Source organism: Gymnoscopelus microlampas (genome assembly GCF_963454915.1).
Source record: "Gymnoscopelus microlampas genome assembly, chromosome: 9".
NCBI classification, from domain to species: domain Eukaryota; kingdom Metazoa; phylum Chordata; class Actinopteri; order Myctophiformes; family Myctophidae; genus Gymnoscopelus; species Gymnoscopelus microlampas.
In genome coordinates this window covers 27485972-27513410 of record NC_139946.1, presented here as the reverse complement: position 1 = coordinate 27513410, position 27439 = coordinate 27485972, and the positions used below count along the sequence as shown (strand labels likewise).

The following is a 27439-nucleotide window of genomic DNA, read 5'->3' as shown; positions in this document are numbered from 1 at the left end:
TTCTCTCTCTTGATTGATACAAACACAGTGAAAGGGGATTAAGTACAACATTATTGGCATTAAAGTAAAAGTACAAAAATGTTTCAAAAATAGCAGATCTACAAGCTCACAATGTGTCGCAATGCGATGTGTTGTGAGCTTGTAGATCAAAAGTGGTTAATGTATGTTTTATAATATAATATTTTTATCTGCAAAGTAACTAGTAACAACAGTTTTCAAATAATTGTAGTGGAGTAAAAAGTACAATATTTGTCTGAGATGTAGTGGAGTAGAACTAAAAGTTTTGAAAATTGGAAATACTCAAGTAAAGTAAAAGTACCTCAAAATGAGTACTTGAGTAAATGCAATTGGTTACTTTCCACCATTGATACACGCAGCACACCCACACACACTCTTTATGAATCATAATAAAGCGGTGTGTTTAGCTGTAGTGTAGTGTATGCTGTTGCTGTGCCTTTGGTCCACGCCCCGTAAAACAAACTTAACAGCGGAACAAGGAAGTCAACGTGCACCTGTCTGTCGTGTTGATGCTGTCTCTTCATCCTCGTCTCATTCTACGGACGTCGTTGGCATCGCCATCGATCATTTTAGGTAAGTATTTGCACAGGAGTGGAGTGGAGGAACTACCGAAGCCATATATTGGACAATTTAGCAAGTGAGAAATATTGTTTTAATGCATCGTCATGACTATATAAGTGCGCACTGTGTGTGATGTAAAAGTAGGAAACACTGCAGTCTCACTTTCATTTCTCCAAAGTTACGAGCTTGGCTGTTGGATGGTTATTATCCTGTGGGATGCTTGTCTTCCAGAATTCAAACTTTACTTGAGTAAAAGTACAAAAGTATTGGTATCAAAATGTACTTAAAGTACCAAAAGTAGAAAGTACTAATTATGCAGATTGCAGAATGTCCCATTTCACAAGTTCAAAATGCAAATAGTGATCTACAAGCTAACAGTGCTTCGCAAGGCATTGTGAGCTTGTAGATCTGCTATTTTCAAATGGCTCTGATATATATTTGTCTGAAGTGGTTAGTGTGTTTACTGTTTTGTAATAATAAATACAAATCTACAAAGTAACTAGTGTAAAGTTTTAATATAATTGTAGTGGTGTGAAAGTACAATATTTTCCTCTGAGATGTAGTGGGGTAGAAGTAAAAGTATTGGAAATTGTACGTAAGTACAGTACTTGAATACATGTACTTAGTTACTTTCCTCCACTGTGAAGTAGTAAACACACTGCAGTCTCACTTTCATTTCTCACAAGTTACTAGCTAGGCTGTAGGATGGTGATCGGTGTGGGATGCTTGCCTTGAAGTGAACCCATGAAAGAATTGAACAGCACACTGTAGAGTTTAGAATACATTAAAGCTGCAATCCGGAACTTATTTGAATGAATAAAACGTTATTTTAGCCAGTCTTTATGCTAGAGTTAGTGTAAAGTAACACATCTGCAGTGGTTGGAGGTGGTCTACCTACTCTTCCATTGAAAGACCCTGGTGTTGGGTAGCATGCCTGCTGGTTGACAAGTAGTACTGCCTGAGGCTCATAAAGTCAATATCTACCCCAGTGGTTCTGAAAGTGGGGTCCGGGGACCCCCAGGGGTCCTTGAGGGGGATCCCCAGCTAAATGACTGATAGTTGGGGACCAAATGGTCTGTAACTCTTTTTTTTTCATTTTTTTTTTTTTCAAAAAGGCAAAATTACATAATACCCTATAGATATAAAGCAGAGTCAAAATGAAACAAAACAGACATAAGACAACCAAAGCTACAAAAGGACACATACACAGGTCTGTAACTCAGAGAGGATTCTAGAACTGGGGATCCGTGGCCTAATGAATAATCAAACTGGTTTGAGAAAAGTTTGAGAATCACTGATCTACCCTGTACTGTCCAAGCGGTGACTGGTTCTTGGATGAATCGATGATCAGTAGAAATATGGTCTCAGGCAGCAGACCCCTTTGAATCCCGGGTAGAACATGGAAGTTACGGATTGCAAAGCCTAATAGCCCTATTGTGAGTTTTAATCTAAATTTTTCCCGGAAAAATAAAATATAATACTCTCATTTTCCTCAGATGAGCATACCAGTTTGTTAGGTCTGCAACTATCGATTATTTTCTTAGGCATTATCCTATCAATGGTCAATCAGTCAGTCGATTAACGTCTTAAGCGTTATTTTATAATTTGTTGCACAACGGTGTCCTGCAAAAAGAGATCTGCATCTACAATGCGACACATTGTGAGCTTGTAGATGGGCTATTTTAACTATTTTTGACCCCCCCCCCCCTTTTTTTGGGGCGGTGTAGCCGCCCCCTATAAGTGAGTTTTGGACACCGACCAATCCTGCACCGTGATTGGCCAATAGTCTACAACACATTGTATACCCCTAACCCTTCCATTGTTAATGCAAATCGATACTTTTGCAAAGTCAGCCAATCACATTACAGCTAGTGTCATCACCACAAACTGTAATGTGATTGGCTGACTTTGCAAATTCAGGACTGTGATTGGCTAGCGAAACACATGACACATGTGCAGCCCTATGAATAGCAGTATGGACTTTAAAAAAAGTAATTTATCCTTTTTTTAAAGTGAGTCATGTTGTGATGACCCCACACCGCCCACTTCACACTGGGTGTGATTTTTTTTTTTACAATAACATACTCAAAATAGGGATTGATTATAGATCGTTTAATTACATTATCAATGTATTTGTTTGATAATCGATTAGTTTAACTAATTGTACTCCTACAGTGTGCTCCTACAGTGTGCTTTTGACTAACATTGATTTTCCTGTGTTCTCTGTGGAACAGGTCAGGCAGGATGACTGAGGTTGAGGATGAAGGATTCAAAGCTGTGGATCTGTCTCCAGAGTCAGAATCCAGCGCTCAGGCAAATGATCCCCCTCAAAGCCAGGACGAGGAGGAGGGTCAACCCACACACACAGGTAGGCCTGAGTACATAATCGCCTAATCTCAATGATCCTATATTAGAATTGGCTAATGGGAGGTGGGCGGACCACGGTCACGCCACTCTGACTCAGACATAACCATAAACAAACTCAATACGCCCATATAGGAGTCAGGACCATGGCCAAGTTACTATGACTCAGACATAACCATAAACAAACCCGCCAATATATAGACATGTCACTATGAGTCAGGCATAACCATAAACAAACCCGATACGCCCATATATAGGCATATGTAGTGATCTGGTTGTCCAGAGCTACAGATCCGACTGCTTTGCCCATATATTGTCATCATGTGCATATATGGGGCTGACAGACTTCAAACACAGCGATCACACTGGCAAGGACTAGAGGGAGTGCGGTCCCCGGTGCGATTGTCCAGAACCGCCGATCCAACCAATATGTCCATATTTAGGTATATATCCAACTGATATGCCTATGTATGGGCATGCCAATATATTGGTATATACTGATGACATCAGGGATCTCCATATATGGGCATAAAAGGGACACAGACTGACAGATACAGAGATCTCCATATGGGCACAACGCAATTACGTAGATGACAATTAATCGTCAACTAATATTTCCTGATGGTGACAGCCCTCCATGCAGGCCCCCCCACGGAGGAGCTCCACCCCACGGTCCCCACAGAGGAGCTCCACCCCACGGTCCCCACAGAGGAGGACCCTGCCCCGCCATCCGATACCGACTCCAAGCAAAATCGCTGGATGTCAGCTCTGGACCAATTCAAGCTGAAGAGGTTCCTTGTGTTAAGGGTAAATACACCTTTCACTGCATGAAAAGATAGTGTACACACATCCACTTCAGTGCCCAGGTGCAGGACAAAAAACAGTTCCACCATAAAAGAGAATCAAGTCTGCACACTGGTTAGATATGCGCCGCTGTGTTTTATTGCGCTCTGAACAGAGTTTCGATCACCCAGTGTGTGCAGACTTTATTTTCTTTTATGTTAAAAACACTTTCACAACATATCACACCAACATGTGATGGTGATTTATTTTTATTTTTTTTTACAAATCTCTTTATTATTTTGTCAGATATGATGACAGGGGCATCATATCAAATATTGAAAACAAAGAGGTCTGATTTTTCTTGACAAAAAACAACGAATAAACAAACAACAAAGCACAACAAAACAAACAGTAAAATAGATACAGTAATCAATGCATATGGTAAGTGTAAAGGTTGTTACACACCGGGGCGATTTTTTCGTGCGAATAATGCGTTTTTTTTAAAACCTTATAAAGTCAATGGCTCCGTACATGGAGCGAAAAAGCGAAAAAGCGTCTTTTAATTATTCGGAACGAGTCCGAATTTTGCGTATATTCGCTATTTTCGCCGGTGTGTAAGGACCTTAAGACATAAAAAATAATAATAATAAATAAACGGACAAGACAGACACTAAACAAGACACTCATTCATACCAGGGAATAAGAAGGGGAAGGAAGTGTGATGGTGAAATTTAACTTTTGCAATCACCCCAAAATACAACTGTTGGAATAATTTGAGAAAACGGAATAGAGCACCGAAGTCCTGACGTCACTGCCAGTAGAGGGCGCTTTTCGCAGGTTCGTGGCTTTACTTTTTGTATTGATATCCTCATTGGGGAATCTTAGATTGCTTCATATAAGAACTGTGTTCCAAAAATAAACACACCACCCTGGCGTTTTTACTCATATGGATATGAAGCATCGACTGAAGGTGTAAAATGTACACATTTACCCAAAGAGTAACACAATAAAACACTAGAAACGAGTCAAACAACCCAAAGACTACATTTCCCATGAATGCGGCTGCAGTGGGGAAGTAGTAGTTCTTAAGACTATTAAGGCAGAATTAATTCCATTTTCGCCAGAAACAGGCTGTATCAAATATGAATGAATATCATAAACGATGCAGAGCCACGCCCCTGACAAAAACGCCTGGATGGTGTGTTTGTTTGGAACACAGTTCTTATATGACGTGATCTAAGATTCCCAAATGGGGGTTTCAACACAAAAAATAAAACCATGCACCCGCGGAACAGCGCCCTCTAGTGGCAGTGAAGTCAGACTTCGGTGCTCTATAGCATTTAGGATTGTTGTTTTAATACTTATTATTGCAGTTGGAAGCTTATATCCACAATAAATAACGGTCATTAATTTTGTGCCACTTGGATTATTGTTCAACTATATGGTCATCTGCATCCAAAACAAATCTTGCAAAATTACAGGTTCTGGGCTGTTCTATTATAACTAGCACTGAAAATATGCACTCCAGCCATGGGTCACTATTTCCTCAAGCTTGACCAGTTTTTTGTAATGACACACATAATCACAATACAAGATATGCTATTAATGGTTATATAGTTGTGTCTAGTTCAAAGACAAGCTCAGTGAAAAAAGCAGTCATTTATAGAGCCATAGTTTTTACTACTCGACATTTGTCTAATAGAAAATAAATCATCCTGTAAGAAAGAAGTACATTCTAGCCGAATACAGATGACTAATTGAGGGCACACCTTTAGGTAAATTACAACATTGTGCTATTTCGTACCAGTGTGTTTTCATGTTTTAATTCATCTGTTTTATATTGATGTAATATCAATGAAACTGTAATGGGAATTAATGCAATTTAATGTTGTAGTCTTTTAATGTGTTATGTGATTTGTTTTGTGTGGACCCCAGTAAAACTAGCTGATGCCATGGCATCAGCTATGGGGATCCTTTTCAAATGAAAAATAAACAAATAAATAAACGGTAAACATTGCAGCTGCCATACCAGGGTAGATGTCATTAACTAATTCAATCAACTGACTTCATGTCAATTTGTCAGAGGGATTGGCACAACTGCAGTATGTCAAGAGATTAGCAATGGCAACCAAGTCAACCATTGTGAGTCACTGAAGCTAGTTCAGCATGTCAAATTAAGGCTCCTTGAATTAAGACTAGGGCCCTCAGGGCACAAACCCCCAACCCACTCCATTTTAAATTATTGTTCTTGACATTTATGTTCCTAGATCATCATCTGGAAATTAAATATATAATCATGACTCATTCAAAAATGCCTAATGTAGCTTACTATTTTGCATGCAGATGACATAGCAAAATAAGGATGTCCTTGAATGATTCCCACTAATAGGATGTTTATCTGCTTGTGTGTATAAATTCCTGATTGAATGTGTGTATACACAGTTTTATTCAGTTGTAGTCAATTGTTACAAATGATGTCCTATCATCTGTTGGTATTTTATCTGGCATTCTACCATTATGTTGCTGTTGAGATCCAGTGCTCCTTAAAATGCACCCAAACCCCAGCATTCGTATTCTGGGGAAAGCTTTGCGACACGTTGTAAGCTTATAGATTGACTATTTTCAGCGAAGATATTTAATGTAGAGCGAAAACGGAAAATACACTAGTATAGAGCCCTGAGGGACTCCCCTCAACAACTTAAGGGTTTAAGTGGTTAATCAAGGATTCACACCGAGGATCGGGATGAAAACTGTCTATGTGAAAAAAGGCAGCATTTTAACCACATAAACCCTTGATCGGCTTTCACCAGGGCTCTATACTTGGTCTGTTCCTTTTTTCCTCTACACCAAATCTCTATTGCGCAAATAGCTGATCTACAATCTCACAGTGCGTTGCAATGTGACATGTGAGCTTGTAGCTTGTTTTTGATGAATGTTAACCCCAGAATAGAGACGCTAGGGTTCAATAAGAATGAGTCATTATGGACAGGGTTAACTGCATTTGTGTTCTTTGCTTAAGCCTAATGTCTCCTCGCAAATCTTATTATACTGTATCTGCACTGACTGGACAGTTTTAGAATGTTTAATACAGTCCAACATCTCTTGTGTCCTTTGTGAGGAAGGGCCAACTTTCATTCTATTTCATTGGAATCTTTGATCTGAACTGACCTTTGGACTTGGACTTGATGTTTGAAAGCAGTCACATCACGATGGGAAAATGTAAAATGACACCTGTGTTTTGTTTTTGTCCCCAGCCTGGCACTCTGCAGCAGGCCATTGAAGACATCAGGGCTGCTGCGGATAAAGAGGTGGATGGTGGAGTCCAGAGTTTTTGGCTGATGGCGGAGTGAGTTTCACACACTTCTTAATGAGATTTGTTGTCACAGTTTTTAAGGAATACTTTTGTATGTGTAGTTCTGTTCCCGTCACACCAGTGATTCTCAACCGTTTCACACATTTAACCACCATTTTGAGTTGTCCATGAATTTAGGAACTAAATAACACAATATTTCCCCTGTACTTGTTAATTGTGTGCGACCCATCGTGTAGCCCAGTACTGGGTCCCAAACCACAAGGAGCGCCTTATACAGTACACCTCCTCAAAGGGGCAACCCCAGGAACTGTAACCCAGAGTTGTTCTCCTAGTTATCAATATCCTCATCTAACCCAGAACTCCTGTATTGCTCTAAACCCAATGCTCTGTTTGTTAGTCAAGGCACGGGAGCTGCTCATTTCACTGAAATGAACACAGAAGGAAAATTACGTGACTGGAGGACATTTTGTCGAGTGCACTTGCGGATGTCAGGCCGTATCACTCGTACGCGAGGTTTCTGGAAACATTAAAAAAGAAAAAGCGGGCCCTGTGACGATGAATAATGCATGCCATTCTGCGTCTCCCTCTGACACGCGTTAACTTTTGTCCTACAATGGCCCTGCAGTTGGTGCTGTGGTTACAGCGGCTGTGGAAGGATTCGTGCAACAAAAGAGTGCATTATATGGAAATTTCAGCCACAGCACTTAGTGTCCCTTCGGGAGCCAAGTGAGTGTCATACAAGGTAACGATGAACTTACGTCAAGTGGATGAACTTTTCAAAGCCAACTTCGTTTGTTGTTCGCTTTAGCTAGAAGGCGATAATTATTCATTGACGTGTTTTCAAGCCATCTCCTTTTTGAAATAGGTGATAATATTTTGGGAAATTCAAGAAGCTTTAATTTGTCACTCACTCATACAAATACAGTATGTCAGGTGTGACGTGCTCCACAGACTGCTAACAATATAGAATAAAACAGCAAATAATAAAAACAAGTAACAAGTAAAAACATTGCAGCAATGGTAATAAAGTGAACAACAGTGTCAACACAGACAATGTATGTGGAATTACATCAGTTCCTGTCTAGGATATATAACTGTTGCATCCAGAGGAAAAGAAATGCAAACATACATTCAGCAGAAGCGTTGTCAAAGGTTTACGTATAGTGAATTTGACAAAAAAGAAAGAAAGATAATAACTCTTGTGAGCAAGGGTGTACAGATTGAAGTCAGTTACCCTGCAGTTTGGTCATTGTTCAGGGCTCTGATAGCATTGGCGAATAAAACTCTTTCTGTCTCTCTCTCTGTCATGAACTTTTGCCACCTTTGCAGTGACAGTGCGTTTCATTTCTCTGGGGTTGCATTTTCTTATTCAGTGTGTGGGCTACATTTTTCATTTTTTTCTTCCAGGAACACTGTGCTGCCTTATGTTATTATTAGAGACACCAAACAGTTATTGAAATTATGGAACGGCTGACGTAGTTGACTTTGACATTCCACAACAGAAGGCTCTGAAGCAGCGCTCGCTCCGATGAATGACTGCAAGCCTCAGAGGTCTGATGAGAAGCGCTGCTATCATGCTTGAGCCCCAGCGGAATGTTCTGCTGCCTGGAGCCTGAACCTGTAGCTTAGTAACACCTCTTTCCCCACGGCTCCTGTGCTCAGCCGAGGTTAACTCATTCCTTTAGCCCAGTCAGAGGTAAATCGTCTCAGCGCCCACACCTTTTCATGTGCTGCCTTGGATGCTCAGTGAATTCTCTGGCTTATGGGACTATGGCTTCCGGCGGCAGATGAATGTCTCATTCAACCTCACGTGCACAAAGCTCACCGGCCCATGAGAATGAGAGCCAGTCTAGGATCAAATAATGATAAATAATAATAATAATAGAGTGCTACCCTGGATTAGTTTTAGGTACTGGGGCAAGGGACAGAGATGCACACAGCACATGCCCTAAAAGGTCATTTTAACAATTTAAGTGCTATATACTTTGTTGTACGATGAATAGCTAAATTAGCCTATACAAGTTCATCAGCGCATTGCGACGCATTGAGCTTGTAGATCTGCTATTTTTGCTGTTTGATCATTTTGAATTATTTAGAAAAATGTACAGTATAATGATATGTCCAAAATAGGGACGACAGGTAGAAAGTTGTTAACAAAGCCTGTCCAATATAGATAATGTATTAGGAAACAACGTTTTAAACACAAGATGGATGGCCGCTCTGATTCGTTTATTGGGGTGTTAAAATATTCTGCAGATATTGGTTAAACAACTCCAGGGACTCGGAGATGCTTGAAAGCATATTGAATGTTTTTTGCCGCGGGCATTTTGTGAAATTTTGACGCTTTTGCTGTACATAATTCACTGACTCGAGAATGCATGCTTTTTGTCTCAACTTAAAAATGAGCTTGTGCAGAAGAACACACAACCCCCCAGAGACACACACACCCTGGACACGCTCACTAAGCACACCACAACTCTAATACGTACATAACCTTTTACCATCTGATACTCAGAGCCCAAGCATTTAGTCTGTCCCAAGTATGCACCCGGCTTTCCATACTTCAGCCTTGACAGCTATGTAGTGTTTCTGGTTTAGATTTATTTTTGAGCTTTTCATGCCTTTATTGATAGTACAGTAGGTAGACAGGAAACGGGGAGAGAGAGATATGCAGCAAAGGCCTTCGGGATTGGGCCTCGAACCCATGACACGCTGTCAGGCTACATTGGAGCCCTTATTTGACGCCTTAGTATTTTCTTTACCCTCACAGGGTCTACATTCCTAAATGCAGAAGCTCTGACAAGACACGTCAGAATCTCAATCACCCAATTCACCAAATACTCAAAATACGATATCGAATTTGACTCGATGACATTGGTGCAAAACATACCAACACTGATCAAAATGGTGTGTGTGTGTGTGTGTGTGTGTGTGTGTGTGTGTGTGTGTGTGTGTGTGTGTGTGTGTGTGTGTGTGTGTGTGTGTGTGTGTGTGTGTGTGTGTGTGTGTGTGTGTGTGTGTGTGTGTGTGTGTGTGTGTGTGTGTGTGTGTGTGTGTGTGTGTGTGTGTGTGTGTGTATTCTACAGTACATACATTCAATATTGATTTCGGCAGCGAAGATGCAGCCAGGTACATGGGGGAATGCCGGCCGCACGTTATAGAGCAAGTGGCTACGGTACTGGTGTAAAGTGTTGGGAGATGGAAGTGCATTTTATAGATGGTGAGCTTTTGTACGGCATACTGCATACTGAGGCCGATAAGTGTACAGAAAAGTCAAGCAAACAGTACGTAAGCAGAGCAAGCATGCGGACAGTGATAGGTTCTACTGCAAACAACAGGTATACAGAGGGCGAAGATAATATGTGCAGGGCATGTCAACTGTGCAGGGCATCAAGGCAAGTCTCTCTAACCATCTGTCCACCGCGTCACCTTGTATTACGCACTGATATCATGCCTGGAAAGGCTATATGCGCTGGAAATATGGATGCCAACATCTGGGCTGCAGTCATTCTCATTACAAAGGAAATGAAGTGAAAGTGTTGCCAGGCCTCACATTCCTTCTAGGGCCAGACCTATTGACCGGGCTGATATATTGGCCATTATTTGACGGCATGCAAAAAATATATATATATATTTTTTAAAAGAAACAGTTACAACACATCGCAATGTGTTGTGAACTTGTAGACTGGCTATTTTAGAACATTCTAAATAAAACTAAGTGGTTAATATATACAATTATTTACAGTTAATCTGTGAAATGTGTATTTGATTGTATAATTAAAGTTATTTTCGTAGTTCGAACTTTACTAAATGTAATTCGTGTTTATTTGAATTCATTTGTTTGCTTATAAGTTCAATGTTTAGAAAAATACAAACTTAACCAAATCTAGTTCTCAAATTGATTAGAAAATGTTGCACTTTTGGACAAAATATTGGTCAAAACATCAGTAGTCGGGAGTCTTGGACTCTGCGTCGGACCCAAAAATCTGGCATCGGTGGGGCTCTAACTCCCTCTGTGCCTGTTCCTCCTTCAGGGTGGATCACTGGAACAACGAGAAGGAGCGTGTTGTGGTCATAACGGACCACACCCTGCTCATCTGCAAGTACGACTTCATGATGCTCCAGTGTGAGCAGATCCAGAGGGTCCCCCTCAACTTCGTGGACCGCGTCTCCCACGGCGAGTTCAGTTTCCCGGAACGCTCTCTGCTAGCGTGAGTTTCCCACGTACAACCACACGGCTCCTCAATTTAAAACCTGCTGTATGTGTCTTGTTGTTTAGCATCGGTAACATAAGAGATAAGATAATATACTGTAGTACAACTTCATTTGACTTCATTACAGCAGCCAGTAACAGTAATGCGCACAGTAAAATCCTGAGTGCTAATTTAACGTAACTTTCAGAGTTAAATTAAGGCTCAGGATTTAGCTGTGTGCAGCAGTAGATAACACTACAGCACAACTTATTTTGTGGCAGGACTCAAATTTCTACAAACTAAAAGAGACAAAATCTAAAAAATGACAAAACATCAACAACCCAACTGTCAGACTGTGGTATATTATGTATGTACTGTACTTGTACAGTAAATACATAATATGATGACAGAATATGCATGTCCATTGGTATGGTGCAGCAGGTTTAGTTGTTTTTATGAACAGCTCTTTGTCTGCTTGTCATTTGTGTAGGGAAATGTTTCAGCAGCTTGAGTTTTGCATGTTCTCAGCAACAGTGTTACTTCCCTTTTTATCAATGCCTGCCAACATCAAAGACCCGCATAGGAACAGATGTGACCGTTAAGTGTTCTTAGGAGCTTGTCCATGAACATAGTGGCATCTTTTTTTTTCTTATCTGAATCTGTTCTTTGGCACGATCAAAATGCACAGTATGTGGTTGGAAACATGCGGGCAGGCCAGGCATTGCACTGACGTGTTTCTACTTACAATTGCCTTATTATTTGTGCAAAATGAATTACAGCAATTCTAAACTTTAGGCGTGCAACAGTTAATCGGTTATAAAAAATGATTTTGATCAAATAATTTGTTTTAATAAAAAAAACAAAAACACAATTTAGCAGATCTACCAGCTCAACAACGTGCCACGATGCAACGCTTTGTATGCTTGTAGATTGGCTATTTAAGCAATCTTTGCACAATAGCATTGCACGACAAGGTATAAAGTAAGGTGTAAGTGGTTAATCATACTAATCGATCTACTCGATTATGAAAATTATATTCAATTTCTTTTACGTCAAAAAGAAATTGATAGAATAATCGTTAAGAATATAATCGATATAACGGAAGTGGGGAGGAGGCTTCATATCCGGTTTATATTCTAGTCATGATCAGAGCTTCCGAGTCCCAGACTGTATGACCGGAAACATTTGAAAATTGTGGGAGGCAACAGTCTGGCCACGCGAGACTACAACAACAGCATCCTGTCTCATACTGTATTTCTTACAATGGAAGCATTATTATTACTGTGCAGTGTGCGCTATTGCGCTCTAAACATCCAGGTAAAGGATTTTCTCATTAATATATTCATGAGAGAGTAGTTTTAGCATTGGCCTCTAAAACTAGCCAAAATTATCTGCATCATGCGTCGAAATTGGTCCACTTTTGGCATCCTTTGACCCTACTGTATTTCCATCAAGGCTGAAAGTTTACTGCAATTACGTAGGATTTTATCTTGTCTGTCAAGTTAGTGACAACAGGTATTGCCACTGCAGCATGTGTGTAACCACATTTGCATTCAGGTCTATTTTATGGGAAACAAAATATCTATTGCTCACCCAAAGGACAATCCGCCTATAGCCAAGGAAGTTATTAGGCTCTATGCATTCTATCATTCCTGCCAGACACCTTGGATGATGAACCCTAACCATTTGATTGACAACATGACCTTTCCTCTCCACTGGGGTCCACCTAGGGACCAAATTGATATTCCAAATTGATATTTCAACAAAAACAGCTTATTTTTCATCTGACTGAAAAACAATTCCGGTTCCGTCACATACAAAATATGTAGGTTTGTAGGTTTAAATTATACATTCAACAACTGGTAATCATTATACATTCAACAACTGGTACACCTATTGGTAAGCCTTAACTGCTACAAAAGTCCAACAAAATGTCCCTCTCCATTTACTTTGTGTCTATTTCAAACATACAGAAGAGTTATACAATGCTGAGGCCACACTGAGGAAGTTGATTGACTGTAACATTGCAACATCCCATTCTTCTTCCTTCCTATGAATATAGACAACATTACGGTACGGTATATTACGATGGCTATCGATCCTACTGGCTACAGTGAAGGAAAGTGAGAATGCCGTTCTAGTAATTTTGACAATTTTGACATGCCCAAAATACTGTACCTTGAAACTTTCTCAGTGACATAATTCTTTCATGTTGCATGACACTTTTTCGCTAAAGCATGAATTAGGTTTAATAAATAATAATTAATAATATAATGATTGTGTTCCCTTTAGTGGTCGTTGGTATATTTGCCAAGTACATTTGTACATATTTGGAATTTGTCCTCTGCATTCGTCCTCTGCATCTCGCTCAGGCGCACGTCAGAAGCCTCAAGGCCTGGCATGCCTGCCTTGTTCTTTAATCTCAAGTGATTTAGAAAGTCATGCATTTCATTGTTTTAAAACCGTGCACATGTTGCAGGATGTTGCGTGAACCAAAGCGAGCACTCCCCAAAAGATTTTCATTGGGAATCGCTTACTGGGGGACAAGTGCTCTGTTGTTTGGCTGGTTTGTTGTCAGGCCAATCAAGGATATACTGTACACAGTACTCTAATTTCCCATAGCCTGAGGGTACCAGCCATAGACTTAAACAAGTTCTGAAAAGTTTAATACTAAAAAAACAACTATTGACAAATTTCAAAAAGTTGAAAAGAACATGAGTGGGCTCCCTTGATAGCGAGCACACTAATGAGGCAAAACTAATGCCCGATATATATACTTACGTGCGACCGTTGTCTTGAATTGAAAATAGCCGATCTTCAAGCTCACAGCGTTTTGATTTCTACTTGGTTGCACGCGACACTCCATGCAACCAAGTATAAATCAGGCTTAAGAGCCTGGTGGAAGGCTGCCTGGAGAGGGCTAGAGTTAGTGGGACAGGGCGCGTGTACAGAACTGTACTAGAATTGTGGAGCTAACATTAGGTGTGGTTCAGAGATGAGTTTTTATGGGGTGAGGAGGAGTGCATAGCTGTCACTGAACTGATAAGTGGCAAACTTAGTGTAGTCCGTTCTTTCATCCCAACCTTTTTAAAGAAAGGCTCTGGGGACACCAGACCCAGTAAAGTTAATTTGACGAATAAAACGTAATGTGGTGTGAAGTGCTCAGAGAGGGCGGCCATTGTTCTAGGCTTTATCTGCGCACATATTAAATTATGAATAAAATGTTAGTCGAAACCACCCGGGAGTTCAACAGTAAAGAGACACTTTGAATTAGAAAAGGCTGAACCCACAAACAAACCTTCCTCTTGTGTCTTCATTCTTTCTCACACTCTCTCTCCCCCTCTCTCATATCCTTTTTTTCCCCTGTTCTGTAATTTCTTCATAAGTTCTGCAGAGAATACATGTCAATTTGCGTGTCTGTTCACATGCATTACAACATACATTATAACTGCCATAGTCACCAGCATTTTATATCAGCCAAAGCAGTGTGTGGGTGTGGTTGTTGGTGGGGGGGTAGAGGGGTTGTGGTTTTTGAAGTTACAATGGGTTTGTATAGGAAGGGGGCGTGTCTGATTAAATGAATAACAAATATCTAAATACTGAATCAAGCAACTAATAAACTGTCTGGGGTGCTCACAAAAGCTAGAGTAGACGTTACAATGAACCCAAACATGTTTGAAAGTGAAACATCCCTTTAAGAGGCTGAACTTGTTGTTGTTGTCAGATTTCCAATATCAGTAATCTTTCAGTAAAGTCTGTTGTGACAGAATCATGAGGCAGCTAACAAGTTACAATTTAGGGATTTAGTTAGACGCTCTTATCCAGACAAGACCTGCTCAGTGTCCTTGTGGTAAGAGTGTCCTGAGACTGGGAGGTCGGGGTAGAATCCCTGAACCGAGTCATACCAAAGACTATAAAATGGGACCCAGTGCGTCCCTGCTTGGCACTCAGCATCAAAGTCTGGATTCCTGTTATTAAAGCAGGAGATAGGCTCCTGACCTATGGGCCACATGGCTACATATCCAGACATACAAGATAAGCATAAATGGCATAAATTCGATTCTTAGAGATGAGTTTTCAGACTGTGTCGGAAAATAGGGAGTGAGTGCAGTCCTAAGAGGACTGCACTCACAGTCATTCCACAGCTTGGGAGGTCATTCCACAGCTTGGGAGCCAGGAGGGAGAAGAGTGTAGGACAGAAGTCCTGTGTTACTAGGTGCATTGAGTTTATTGATTTTATTAGGATCCCCATTCGCTGATGCATAACAGCAGCTAATCTTCCTGGGTTCCACATGTAACATAACATAAATTAACCAAGGCAATTACAAGACATTGACATTAAAGTCAATATTCTTTCATTCAGACAATGTGTTCCCTACTACTGAACCTCCAGTTCCTCAGTTCCCAGAAAAGAATTGTAAACTAGCATTAAAACTTAAAGGTGTTTTTTGATTTGCTTTTGTTCTGAAGTAATCAAAATGTTGCTTCATGATTGTGGTCCCTTGTTTAGATTTTTTTTTCAACAAAAACATCTTATTTCTCATCTGACTCAAAAGAATGTCAGGTTCTGTCACATACAAAAATATTTAGGATTGTAGGTTTAAATTATACATTCAACAACTGGTAATCATTATACTTTCAACAACTGGTACACCTATTGGTTAACTGCTACAAAAGTCCAACAAAATGTCTCTCTCCATTTACTGAGGAAGTTAATTGACTGTAACATTGCAACATCCCATTCTTCTTACTTCCTATGAATATAGACAATATTACAGTTACAGTACACCCACAATGACATTTCATCATTTTGCCACTATCATTATTGTTGACAGTTGACACAACTTAAAGTTTTACAACGTCTTACAGAATTTTGCACGGTGTTATGCCAGGCGTGGCTCCTCAGAGGCTAGCCATCTAGACGACGCCATGACCCCATGACCTTTCCTCTAGTGCCACCCTCATGCCAAAATATGAAAGTTGTACATGATGTATCACATAACCCAGTGGTTCTCAAAGTGTGTGTGTGTGTGGGGGGGGGGGGTCTGGGTCCTTTGAGGGGGTTCCAAATGGGTGCGTGTGTGTGCGTGTGTGTGTGTGTGTGTGTGTGTGTGTGTGTGTGTGTGAACCGCTGGACTGATTTGTTTGATACTTTTTGAAATATTCATCGTAATTATATATTGGAAATAAATGTGTCTCTAATCAGGCTGAAACTGTGGCCAAATTTGGAGTCCTAGGTCATAGATATGTCAAAAACGACAGGTGACATATATATATGACTGAATTGTGTTTGTGAATTAAGTCCAAGATCCACGTTGGAGCCACACGGTTCCCATGTGGATCCCGAGATCCACAACACGATTACGTTTTTGGCCTAGAACTGCATCAAGCTGTGTGTTAGGATACCTTGGAATGTGTTTGTAATCCAAGTGTGTTGTCAGTTGCCCGTCTCCTTCCCTGTTCCAAGTTCCTGAATGTGGGCCATGAGTCATCCCTGCACCGTAAAATCTTTACTGTCAATTTAACCCCTTTCAAACTGCCATACCTAATTCATACCGGCTATTTTTGCTGAGCGACACCGCTGTACGGTTAACTCTCAGAGTGTCAATTTGATACAGGATTTTGCTGTGTGTCTATCAGCTTCAGAGTGATGACTGACACACTTCCCGTGTCTGATTGTTATGCGTTGTGCTCCCTCAGCCTTCCTGAACCTTGATGCCAGTGTATACAATATAAGGCCTTATGGGAGGATCTGTATTTTTAGCCATGGTGGTTTATGTTTTCATGCCACATTCTCCAGGTGTACCCATGGAGTGAAATGCAGTACATTCAGCATCTGTGGGGAGAAAGATATGTTTAAAAGTGCCTTGTTTCCAAACTGTCTAGACAAGGTAATTACTGCAGTACTGTACCCGCACATCATTGAAATGACTTTTCTTTTTTATTATTCCTATCTAAAAAAAAAAAGGTGTGAGAGCAGGGATTTAAGAAACTCCCACAAGGAGTTTCTTTTGCAAAAGAAAGTTCATTTATGAAGTTGAGAAGTAATCCCAGTACTGCTGTGTCGGTCTTTAGATCAGATAAGGCAACAATGAAGCATGATGGCCTATTTATTTCCCTTCCCTCAAACAAAAGTCCCAGAGTTTTACCAGCTTTAGTACTGTTGTAGGTAGTGCTTTTCCCAGCACTTTATTTTTTTCAATTATTAAATTGACATAATTAGTCTTTTATTCAAGGTGATTAACTTGTCATCTTTTTGTTGTATAGATAATCTCTAAATTCCCAAAGGGTGGAAACTTACCTGAGACTTGTTAAAAAACATGACAATCATTCTTTCAATTGTGTCTTATTACTTGACCACAGAAGAAAGTAGAAGTCTGAGCTGCTTCCAAAATCATACAGCAGAGGGCGCTCTGTGCACAGCAGACATACAATGTGATCACTGCTGCCTTGGGTACTTTCCCTGAAATGAGTGCTCTGATTGGGCTAAGGCACAAGTCATACTTGCATGTGGACATATTTATTTGACATAATCATATATAATTACTGATGTTAAAGGAAGGCTTCTGGGGTCACTCAGTGAGGAAAGTAAGCAGGTCGTTTGCATAGACAGGAGGCCCACCGTCGTCACTCTCTTTGAATGACCTTTAGTTGTATATACACTGATATATACAACTGATACATTGGTATCAGTTTGTGTCCTGTGTCAGCACTGCATAGTATATGTGTCTGTTAATTACTCCCCAGTCTTAGCTTGGATCAAGGTTGCAATAGCAAACTTGAGTGCCTATCAACCAAAGACTGGAGACACACTTTTGTTTTGTCTGTACGTCAACCTAAAGATCCCATGTCTCAGTTCTCTATAGTCCTACAACTGACTGACATAAAATATTCTCTGAATATTTAAATTATATCTCTTTCCTCTTCCCAGTTTCAAAAGAGCTGCAAATGTTTGCTAATAATGAAGATATAGCGCTATTATGACTGCCTATGTCATTATGACTAGGGATGTAACAGTATTGTTTTACTGTATACCACAGTATAAAAAAAACTGTTCTGAATCATAAGACTTTCTCTGTAATACCGTGCCCAGTTAAATGTTAATGTTAAATGCAGCATACACACATACATTATGCACAGGCACACACATGTTTCAGTTCAATAAAGCAATTTATTTTCTTTAAAGCTAAATACTTGTTTGTTTTTTGATGGGCCCAGATAGTACATTTAATTAAAGGGGAGATTAATACTGTGAAATACTGTATACCGTGATATTCTTTTAGGTACAGTACTTTATGTGACATTTACTTTCCTAATTCATCATTCATGTTACATGAGCAGCTTTATAGTCTTTGAACAGTGTTTTGAGCCAGACATTTATTGGAGTCAGCCTTTTCATTTTACCAGTTGCCAAAACAATGTTATCATAATTTATGGGAAGTTTTATGGTATGTTGTGGTAAAAGTTGCTCACCTTTTCTGTGGCTCTTTCTTACTTTTTCTAGCCCGTCAACCACCCCACCCCACCGCTGACCTCCCCCATTCTCTATTTCTTTAATCCTTTTATGTAGATCATATTAACTGAAATCATAGAGCAGCGTGTTCGCTGGCTACATGGTTGAATTACTGAAAGTCTTGCAGTCTCTATTGAGCAATCAGAGGATTTGTTTGTTGGCTGTCAAACAGTGTGGGACACTTGCCATGACAACTGGAGCTGGCCCTGATATTTATCTTGTGTGTTGACTTATGAGTCCGAGCCCCTCAACAGTAAGGCGAAGGAATTTCTAGTGATTTGCCCTAAAGCTTAACTAAGAATACAGTGCCTCATGTGATGCGCGAGTGAGTGCCCTTTCGCATTCACAGTCACACCGCCCTATGACTCATGGAAGGAGGTGGATTTTCTCAACTTGACCTTTCATTTCATCGTGCAACCGGGACACCTCACTTTTACGAGTAGCTCGAGAGGTTTTTGACTGTCCTAAATATTGCCCACCTGAGATTCGGTGTGGTAAACCTTGCCTGAGGAGTAGTTAGTTACTTTTTTGCCGTCTCTCTGTTGACATGACCTTCTTGAGGACGCAGGGCTCAGTGAAAGTCCAAAAAAGCTCAGCTCTGCCGTACGTATAAACACAGAAGACATCCAAGGCCTCTGGCTTGAAAGCCCAGCCCTGCTCTGCCTGTCTGGGCCGGTCCCTCTCCTAGTGATAGCTTACCTGTGGAATTCTCCAAAGCTTTTTTTTATATCCCCATTTATACAAGGGCAATAACGCAGTGCTCTCACAAAGGGAAATGTATACAAACCAAACCCCCCCCATCCTTGCCCCCCTCTCGGTGACATATAATCAGTCTTTTTAGCCTGGGCTTTTGCCTTTGTGCCACTGTGAAGTCTGCTATCCTCCCCTTTCTCCCAGCACAACAGTGGCTTTAGGAGGCAGCACACTGTGGGTTCAGCAGCAGCATTGTCACATTTGAAAGTGCTTGTGTAAACAGGGTTACATGATTGCGTTATAATTCAGCCCCTCCCTGGGACCATGACATTATCAACAAGTGCTATTGTTTAGCCTCAGGTGTTTAATTCTGCTTGGCAGGAAACACTATCGCCCGAGGTGTGTTCTAGACGTGAGGAAATGAGGACATCAGAACATCAGAGGGACAGAACTTTAGAAAAATAAAGGCGCTCATATACTGTAGGAAGTAGTCGTCATTTATTTGTTCAACCTGATTTAATTATTTTACTTGTTCTCCTTTTTTGGGTGAAGCAGTCGGATAAAAACTGCACGCACGCACAGTGCCTGTCACTCTGACGGCTAGAATCGTGCAGAGCCACGCCGTACAAAGCATCATAGACCCTTTCAGTCACCAAGCTCAAGCTAATATAGCATTAGAAAGTGACAGCCAATTTTGTCACATAGCTGATGGAACTTTTTCCATTGACATGATAGGTCATGTTCCTATCATGCAATTACAATATAATTTTAAAAAGACAACGGCGTGGCTTCCATGTGGATTGGGTGGGGCCATAGTTATAATATAATATCTAGAGGGCGGACTGCCCCGCCCCCAGCTATTCATTTCAATGAAAGTTGCTCACTGGTGTTTGAAGCATCCGGAAGAACCCTCTACTTCTGCATTCCTCCGCATTTGGGGACCAAATTTGGGTGCCCAAATGCGGAGGTCTTGAGCACCGAGCAGGCGCAGCGGGGTTTCAAACGGTAGAAGCATGCGCAGTGGCGTTTTGAATGCAGTATTGCAATCTCAGATTTGACCAACAGGCGACGGCCGCTTTACTGTTCTACCGTAGCTGTGGGGGCTTGGGTGGGACGTCATGTGGCCAGTCTATGATGTCACTCATCTACAGTATGACGTCAGGCATCTCCATTCTTGGGCAAGGTTTCAGCCTGATTTGGCTGCCATTGATTTCAGTTATACAATTACTGAGATTACTGAGACTCTCAGACTCTCCTAGGGGGTCCTCAGAGTTACTAAAAGGGGGGCCAAATCTTTGTGTGATTTGATTACATTTTTTTTTCATTAACCACTTAAACCCTAGCATCCCTTTTCTGGGGAGAACTCTAGCCAAAAATAGCAGATCTACGTGTGAGCTTGTAGATCGGCTATTTTCGGCAAAGAGGTCTGGTGGTGTAGATGGAAAAAAGAGCAGACCAAGTACAGAGCCAAAGTTTATTGACGGTTTAAGTGGTTAAATGTCTGAAAATACAATCTAAACACTGATGACAGTGCTGTCAAACAAGTCTATGAAGCTATCTATGAAATATATGAAAAAGTTTAATCTACACCACAATTGTATCCAATATGTAGTGGGGGTCCGTGCTTCATCTCTCTCAGAGCTAGGGGGTCCTTGGCTTGAAAAATGTTGGAAGACCCCTACTCTAGATGACTTGAGTAGTGTGGAATTACATCAACAAATTTAGTTTTTCTGTATGTAAGTGTTGGGGAAGTTACTTTGGAAAATCTGAGATTCATCCTAAGTAAAGGAGAGTGGCTGTGAGTGTGCATGATGATGCGCTATGCACAGGATTTACACAGATTGCTGAGTATTGCAGTCTGATGTAATACTAAGATCTGACTAACACCAGAGAAATTACAGGATGGAACTCATACTGCCCAGCAAACATGACAAATCTAGATCTGGTTGAGATTCCTTGGAACTTTGTTTAGAGTGTGTGTGTGTGTGTGTGTGTGTGTGTGTGTGTGTGTGTGTGTGTGTGTGTGTGTGTGTGTGTGTGTGTGTGTGTGTGTGTGTGTGTGTGTGTGTGTGTGTGTGTGTGTGTGTGTGTGTGTGTGTGTGTGTGTGTGTGTGTGTGTGTGTGGACACACTGTGTGTCAGCAATTTTCTAGACAAAGACAGTTCTACTGTCCCCCCTACAGCTCATTCTGACCTCAGAGCCAAGCTACTGAAAACCTTACAATAGTCAAAATTCTAAATGCATAGTTGGTGGTACGTACTGTACTAGTGGCAGACCCATGTTGATATACAGACGCATGTAATTTCTCCCCTCCCCTACATTTATTTTGACTGCACCTAAATGGAGAAAATCAGTTTGAACCACTTTTAAGCCATTACAGCTATTACTATTCATGTGAAGTGACTTATTGAAATATGGCTGGTGTTATTGAAATTATGCAAAAATGCTTGAACTCCAATATGGCTGGTGTTATTGAAATTATGCAAAAATGCTTGAACTCCATCATCTTTTTCTACAACAGTTGAATTATTGAAAATCCGAACCAATCTATCTTAACTTTTTATGTTGTCGCAGAGATGTAAAAAACTAAATGGCTATAGATTTCCTGGGTGATCATTAGATGTTCCATTTAGTATTTAGGCAAACATTATCTATCACGCCTGAGCTGCAAGGCTTTTCTGAAGTTATCTGCTCAAAACATAGACTACTGTATATGTCAGCAAAAATTATTGCACCTTATACCGAGCCCTGAGGGCCAAAACCTGTTGAAGGAAATCTTCGCTGCACCCAAATGTGGTATTAGTTGATGACCACTAGTTAGTTTTGGTCTTTGTCAGTTTCATAGGCTAAACCTAGTATTTTGAGTGAATATGAAATTTGTCTTCCAATTTTTCTGCTGTGCCAGTTTTAACTGCGACTAATTGTTTTTAATGGTATGTTTTTATTACACAATTTGCCTTTTTGATTCTCGCTCCTGACAAATAACCCCCACAGTTTTCAAACAAAAACAAAACTAAAAGCTTTTCACAAAATAAAAACTAAACTAAACTAGCAAACCCACTTAAATAAACAAAACTGAAATTGAGAACAATCTCAAAACGAGAAAAATAAAACGGTGAGACATGCAAAACTATAATAACCTTGTCACTCAGGACCGATTAACCTTTTCAGATGCTTGATATATTATGTACACAATGAAATGACCACACACATCTTTCTGCAAGAGAAACATACATAATGTACTATGATATGAGACGAAGTAATGTTACATTTATATTAAATCGTACAATCTACAAGCCCATGCGTTGTGATCTTGTAGATTGGTCATTTTCGGCATGCAACACTGTCATAAGATGAGGTCTAAATAAGGCTGATGTACAGCAAGGGCAGAGAGGGCGAATGATGGAGAAAAAAAAAGATCTCTGAGGAATCAATACGGGTACGATACAGCTTTATGATCGGTGCTCTTTTACCGGTTAGCTGCAGTATGGAAGCTCCCTACACCTACACCTGCCTGGCTCCGTCTAACCGTCAACATTTTACTTGTATGGCCTCATTAGTCAAAATCCTACACCTCTCTCTCTCTCGCAGAGAGATGTGGGATTTTAACATGGAAAGAAAGGCATCTCTTTCTGTCCAATCAGGTGAAAAAGTAAGTGAGCGTGTGAAGGAATGCGTTTGAATATTAACTTCACATAAAACAAGTTTTGACATGGCCCAAATGATCGCTCAAGGGAAATGTGATATCTTGAAGAATTAATTGATGTAATCCACATTTTAAGGAGGTATGGGAATCATCCCATATATGTAGCCTTATACTCTTGCGGCTATCAAATTTGAGATTATGTTATATGCAAATACTGCACAATAGGGTAAATGGTGTGTAGGGGATGGCGCTTGGACCTTTAGTGTTAAACATAATGATCGTGTATGATTGTGTTTTGATTAGTATGGCAGTCTTATTCTACCCAGCTTTGGATAACCACTGACGAACAGTAAATAGAGCTTTGTATAAGACCTTCACAGGATTCATTCCAATGCCAACATCATTTCAAAGGGGGACTCTGCAGGGTTTAAGAACAATTTTTGCTCTAAGCCAACTGGAAGTCTCATCTTTAGAGGTTTCGTTTGGCTGAAAAGAGATGTGACCCAAGGGCATAGTCATTAAATAAATGACAAAAAGAAAGAACGGCTAAATAAAAAAAATATGATGAGCACACTGTAGATTACCTCAAATCTTAGTAAACATGAGAGTGAGTGCACATTAAGCATGAGCCCTGAACAAAGATTATAGATTTTGTCAGTACGTTTGCATTGTTACCGTGGGGTCAGTAGGCAAATAAGACTGTACATGAAGCACTTGGCATACATACTTTATTTACAAATAGTTACATAACATGAAACTCAACGCACATTGTTGCTGTCGTGCAGAAACCTTGTATGTCCAAAACAAGGTTTTTTTTTTAGCGAGCAAGAATTTATAGAATTTATCTGATAAAAATGTCAACACTGAAGTGTGAATTGTTTGCGATCTTACTGAGCAAAAACCATTCCTGACAAAGATGTTTGAAAGTTCTTCTTCTAGGGGCGAAACAATTAATCAACAGAAAATGCACCTAATTAAATTGTATTAATCGAATAATCTGTTGATGTATTATGTAGAAATGTCTAATTTGTGGAGCATTCACATTTGTGTGAATGCTTGTCGTTGTTGCATATTATAAAATGAGAAAACCACATAAGCAATTATAAGATTTCTTGTTTGAGCTCAGATAACTTATGATGAGCATTTACCATAATTTTGTTCTATATAACCTTATTTTATGGTCAGTAAAAATGATCATGATGAAAATAATGGTAGTTGCATCCTCTTCATTCTTGTCAGGAGGGAAGGAGAGGGGCTGCGTATCTTCTGGGACCGGATGAGAGAGCCCTCATTCACTTCTAGGTGGAACCCCTTTACCACAGACTATCCCTTCATTAGCTTCACCTACCATCCTGTGAGGAACATCAATGAGAACTTCACCACCCTCTGTGATGTAAGTCAAAGACCCATCAGTGACACAGTGTGGCAACAATTTGATTAATCATGCAGCAAGCATTGATCCACAGCATCATTTGTAATGTATCTGCCATGACATGTTGTACATGACTCATGACTTCTCCTCTGTCACCAGTCAGTGTAGTTACAAGTAACTTTAAAATTGCATGCCTAAGGAAATGGTTTTCCTTGGAACTGGAGGTCAGATAACAGATCAAAAGGAGACATTAACCATAACTGAGGGCTGCATGTTTATTTACAGTACCACTTATACCAAACGTAATGTTTTACAATACAACATTAATTCTGTCAACACTTGTGTTCACGGTGAGTGCCTAACTCGTTGTTTTGACAAAACTACGATAGAGGTGATGCAGTGTTTTGAAATGCTCTTTGGGAATAACTGCGTAAAACAAGATGCTGGTGCAAAACTGAAATTGTGGAATTTGGGAAAGAGATGAGGCATCTTAACCAAGCATAGCATAACATTTCACTTGTACCATGGAAAACTTTGTCCACTAAATAAGTATCAGGTTGTTACTGTACCTGTGGTACAGTAAGAGAATAATACTTAAGTACAACATGTGCTCAATAAGAATAATACTCAACAAGTGCATTTAATGCTGCTAGGCGCTTTGTCAAACCATAGTCTCACACTCTGTGTGCAAAAACCCGGAAGCCAATCGAGCAAGAATGCAGCTCAATGGGTGTCTCGGTCCTTGAGAATGAGAGGTGTGCCTTACAGGGCCCCTTAAAGAATACCCTGAGCGCAGACAGCTTAGGCGTCACAACGGACGGGTGATTTGACAGCAACTTTGACCCCATGGCCTCTGCCTCCATCCTCCCTCTGCTTCCATCTCACTTCCCACACACCTTCTCCCACCTGCATCTGCCAGGGCAGCACCTCCTAGCTGACAAATGTGGCCCACTGTTAGGGCTGTCACGATAAAGTGCAAACCAGACTAGATGGCATATCCCTGCAGAATGCTATGGTAGCCATGCTGGCTAAGTTCGAAATAAATGACAGTGTCACCAGCAAAAATTCCTCCACACCATCACACGTGCTCCTCCATGCTTCACAGTTGGAACCACACATGTACCCACTCTTGTGTCGCAGAAAGATGAGAGCAACTGGCTCCAAAAAGCAGACTAGATTCTCACCATGTCCATTGCTCATGTTTGTTGGCTCAAGCAATTGTCTTCTATAGTTGTGGTTTCTTTGAAGCAATTCTACCATGACGGCCTGATTCCCACCCTCTGGACAGTTGATGTTGAGTTGGGTCTGTTACTTTTTTATTTGGACTAAGGTGCAGCTACAAGCTTTCGATAATGATATGCCCAAAATAGTTATTGATTAGATAAAATTGATTAGTTAAATTAACTGTTACACCCCTATAAGTATATATCCAGTATACTACACCTCTTTTAAGAAAGGGGTCATGATTACCACCTCTAGATGGCAGAGCTGGTCTGTTCTATGTCAATAAAACATACGCTAGAGATATCATGTTTAGCATAGTTAAAATGGACAGCTACTGGATATTCCTTATCATTTCTCAGTATGCTACTTTTGTGTTCACTATGTACAAATGTAATGCCACATTTTACCCACATTGGTTAGGCTACAACAGGGGCACTGAAGTATTTAAATAATATGAGGGGACGCACAAATTATTATACTACTAAAAGGAAAACTATTTCCTTTGTGTGGGTGACCAACGAATGACGTTTCTGTGGTATTGTGGCACTGCACACAATTACCACATTGATTATTAGCTTACCATTCAGTGAGGCGTGTCTGGGAAGGAAGACGTCTTGGTTTTCTCAAAGTTCACATGAACTAAAAATGTTCTCAGGTTATTGCCCTCTTTATATACTATTAGTGGGGGGGGGGGTTAGAAGTAGATGATGGCTATGGATCAGAGGAGGATAGAATATGCCATTGCTTATTGAAGACTGAGGTAATCGCTCTAGAGTTAAAAAGAATAGGCAGACACCGAGACCACTCTCCCCTTTTGTCCACAGATCCAGAATTTCCGTGAGCAGCTCAAAGAGGCAGCCCAGAAAGCCCATGCCTTGAAGCCTGTTCCTGGGAAGGCCAACGGTATCTTGGTGTTGAATCAGCCCATCCACATCGAGGCCTATGTAGGCCTCATGTCTTTCATTGGCAACCAGAACAAGCTGGGCTACTCCCTGGCCCGAGGGAACATTGGATTCTAAGACCTTCACTTCTGCATTCCAGTTAATTGCAAGACTTTTTCTAGTTACTGTCAGATATACGGTGAATATTTTTGTTTACACAGATCTTTGAGGTCCTGTTGAGCACTTACGGATTAAAGATGTAGACAAGCCTTTTAGATTATAGTGGGATGTTGCTAGGATGCTTTTCGATATAGATCATATTTTGTGAGACCTATTTTTCCGTTTTCCTATTTGGGAAAGTGTAGATACTTCAGTCATGACTTGATCCTTAAAGTGCGCTATATGATCTTTCAATTACACTATACACTCCACTACCAGTATGTGCTGTAGGAATACTCAGAAATATCCATATTTCACCCCAGCTGTTGAAGAGATGATGGATCCCTGCTGATCTCAAGGAGCTTTGAGTCGCTGCCGTGTCAGTGATGTGGTAATTCAATACTGTCACAACGGGAGCCCTTTTTTCATCCCCCAGTTAAAAGCCCATCCCTGTGCCACTCAGCTCCTTAGAGGTTCACTGGAGCATGGGGGCACATTAGTCCGTTTAGTTTTTATCATTCATAGTGGATTATTACAGAGGCAGAAGGTGCTGGGATTCCCCCTAGATTTGTGTGTGTGTTTGTGTTGCTATCAGTCTTGCTGATTATTGTTTGTTTTGTTTTGTTTGGTGCATCACTGACAAACAATCTTCACCTTTTACTTTTATACTCTAAGTGTGTGTGTGTGTGTGTGTGTGTGTGTGTGTGTGTGTGTGTGTG

The 27439-nt window shown here is 40.5% G+C and overlaps 1 protein-coding gene across 2 annotated transcripts; it reads left to right on the top strand.

The window, feature by feature from the left end:
- Positions 1 to 480: 480 nt before the first annotated feature.
- tprg1 (tumor protein p63 regulated 1) lies at positions 481 to 27439 on the top strand. Of its 2 annotated transcripts, none has more exons than XM_084065899.1 (7): positions 481 to 591; positions 2814 to 2947; positions 3575 to 3750; positions 6981 to 7072; positions 11074 to 11250; positions 24324 to 24477; positions 26505 to 27439. In XM_084065899.1, the coding sequence occupies exons 2-7, from the start codon at positions 2824 to 2826 to the stop codon at positions 26697 to 26699; spliced, it is 918 nt and encodes a 305-aa protein (XP_083922025.1). In that variant the 5' UTR covers positions 481 to 591; positions 2814 to 2823; the 3' UTR covers positions 26700 to 27439. The 2 variants fall into 2 exon arrangements, with proteins under 2 accessions (XP_083922025.1, XP_083922026.1); XM_084065900.1 differs by having other exon boundaries at positions 529 to 655.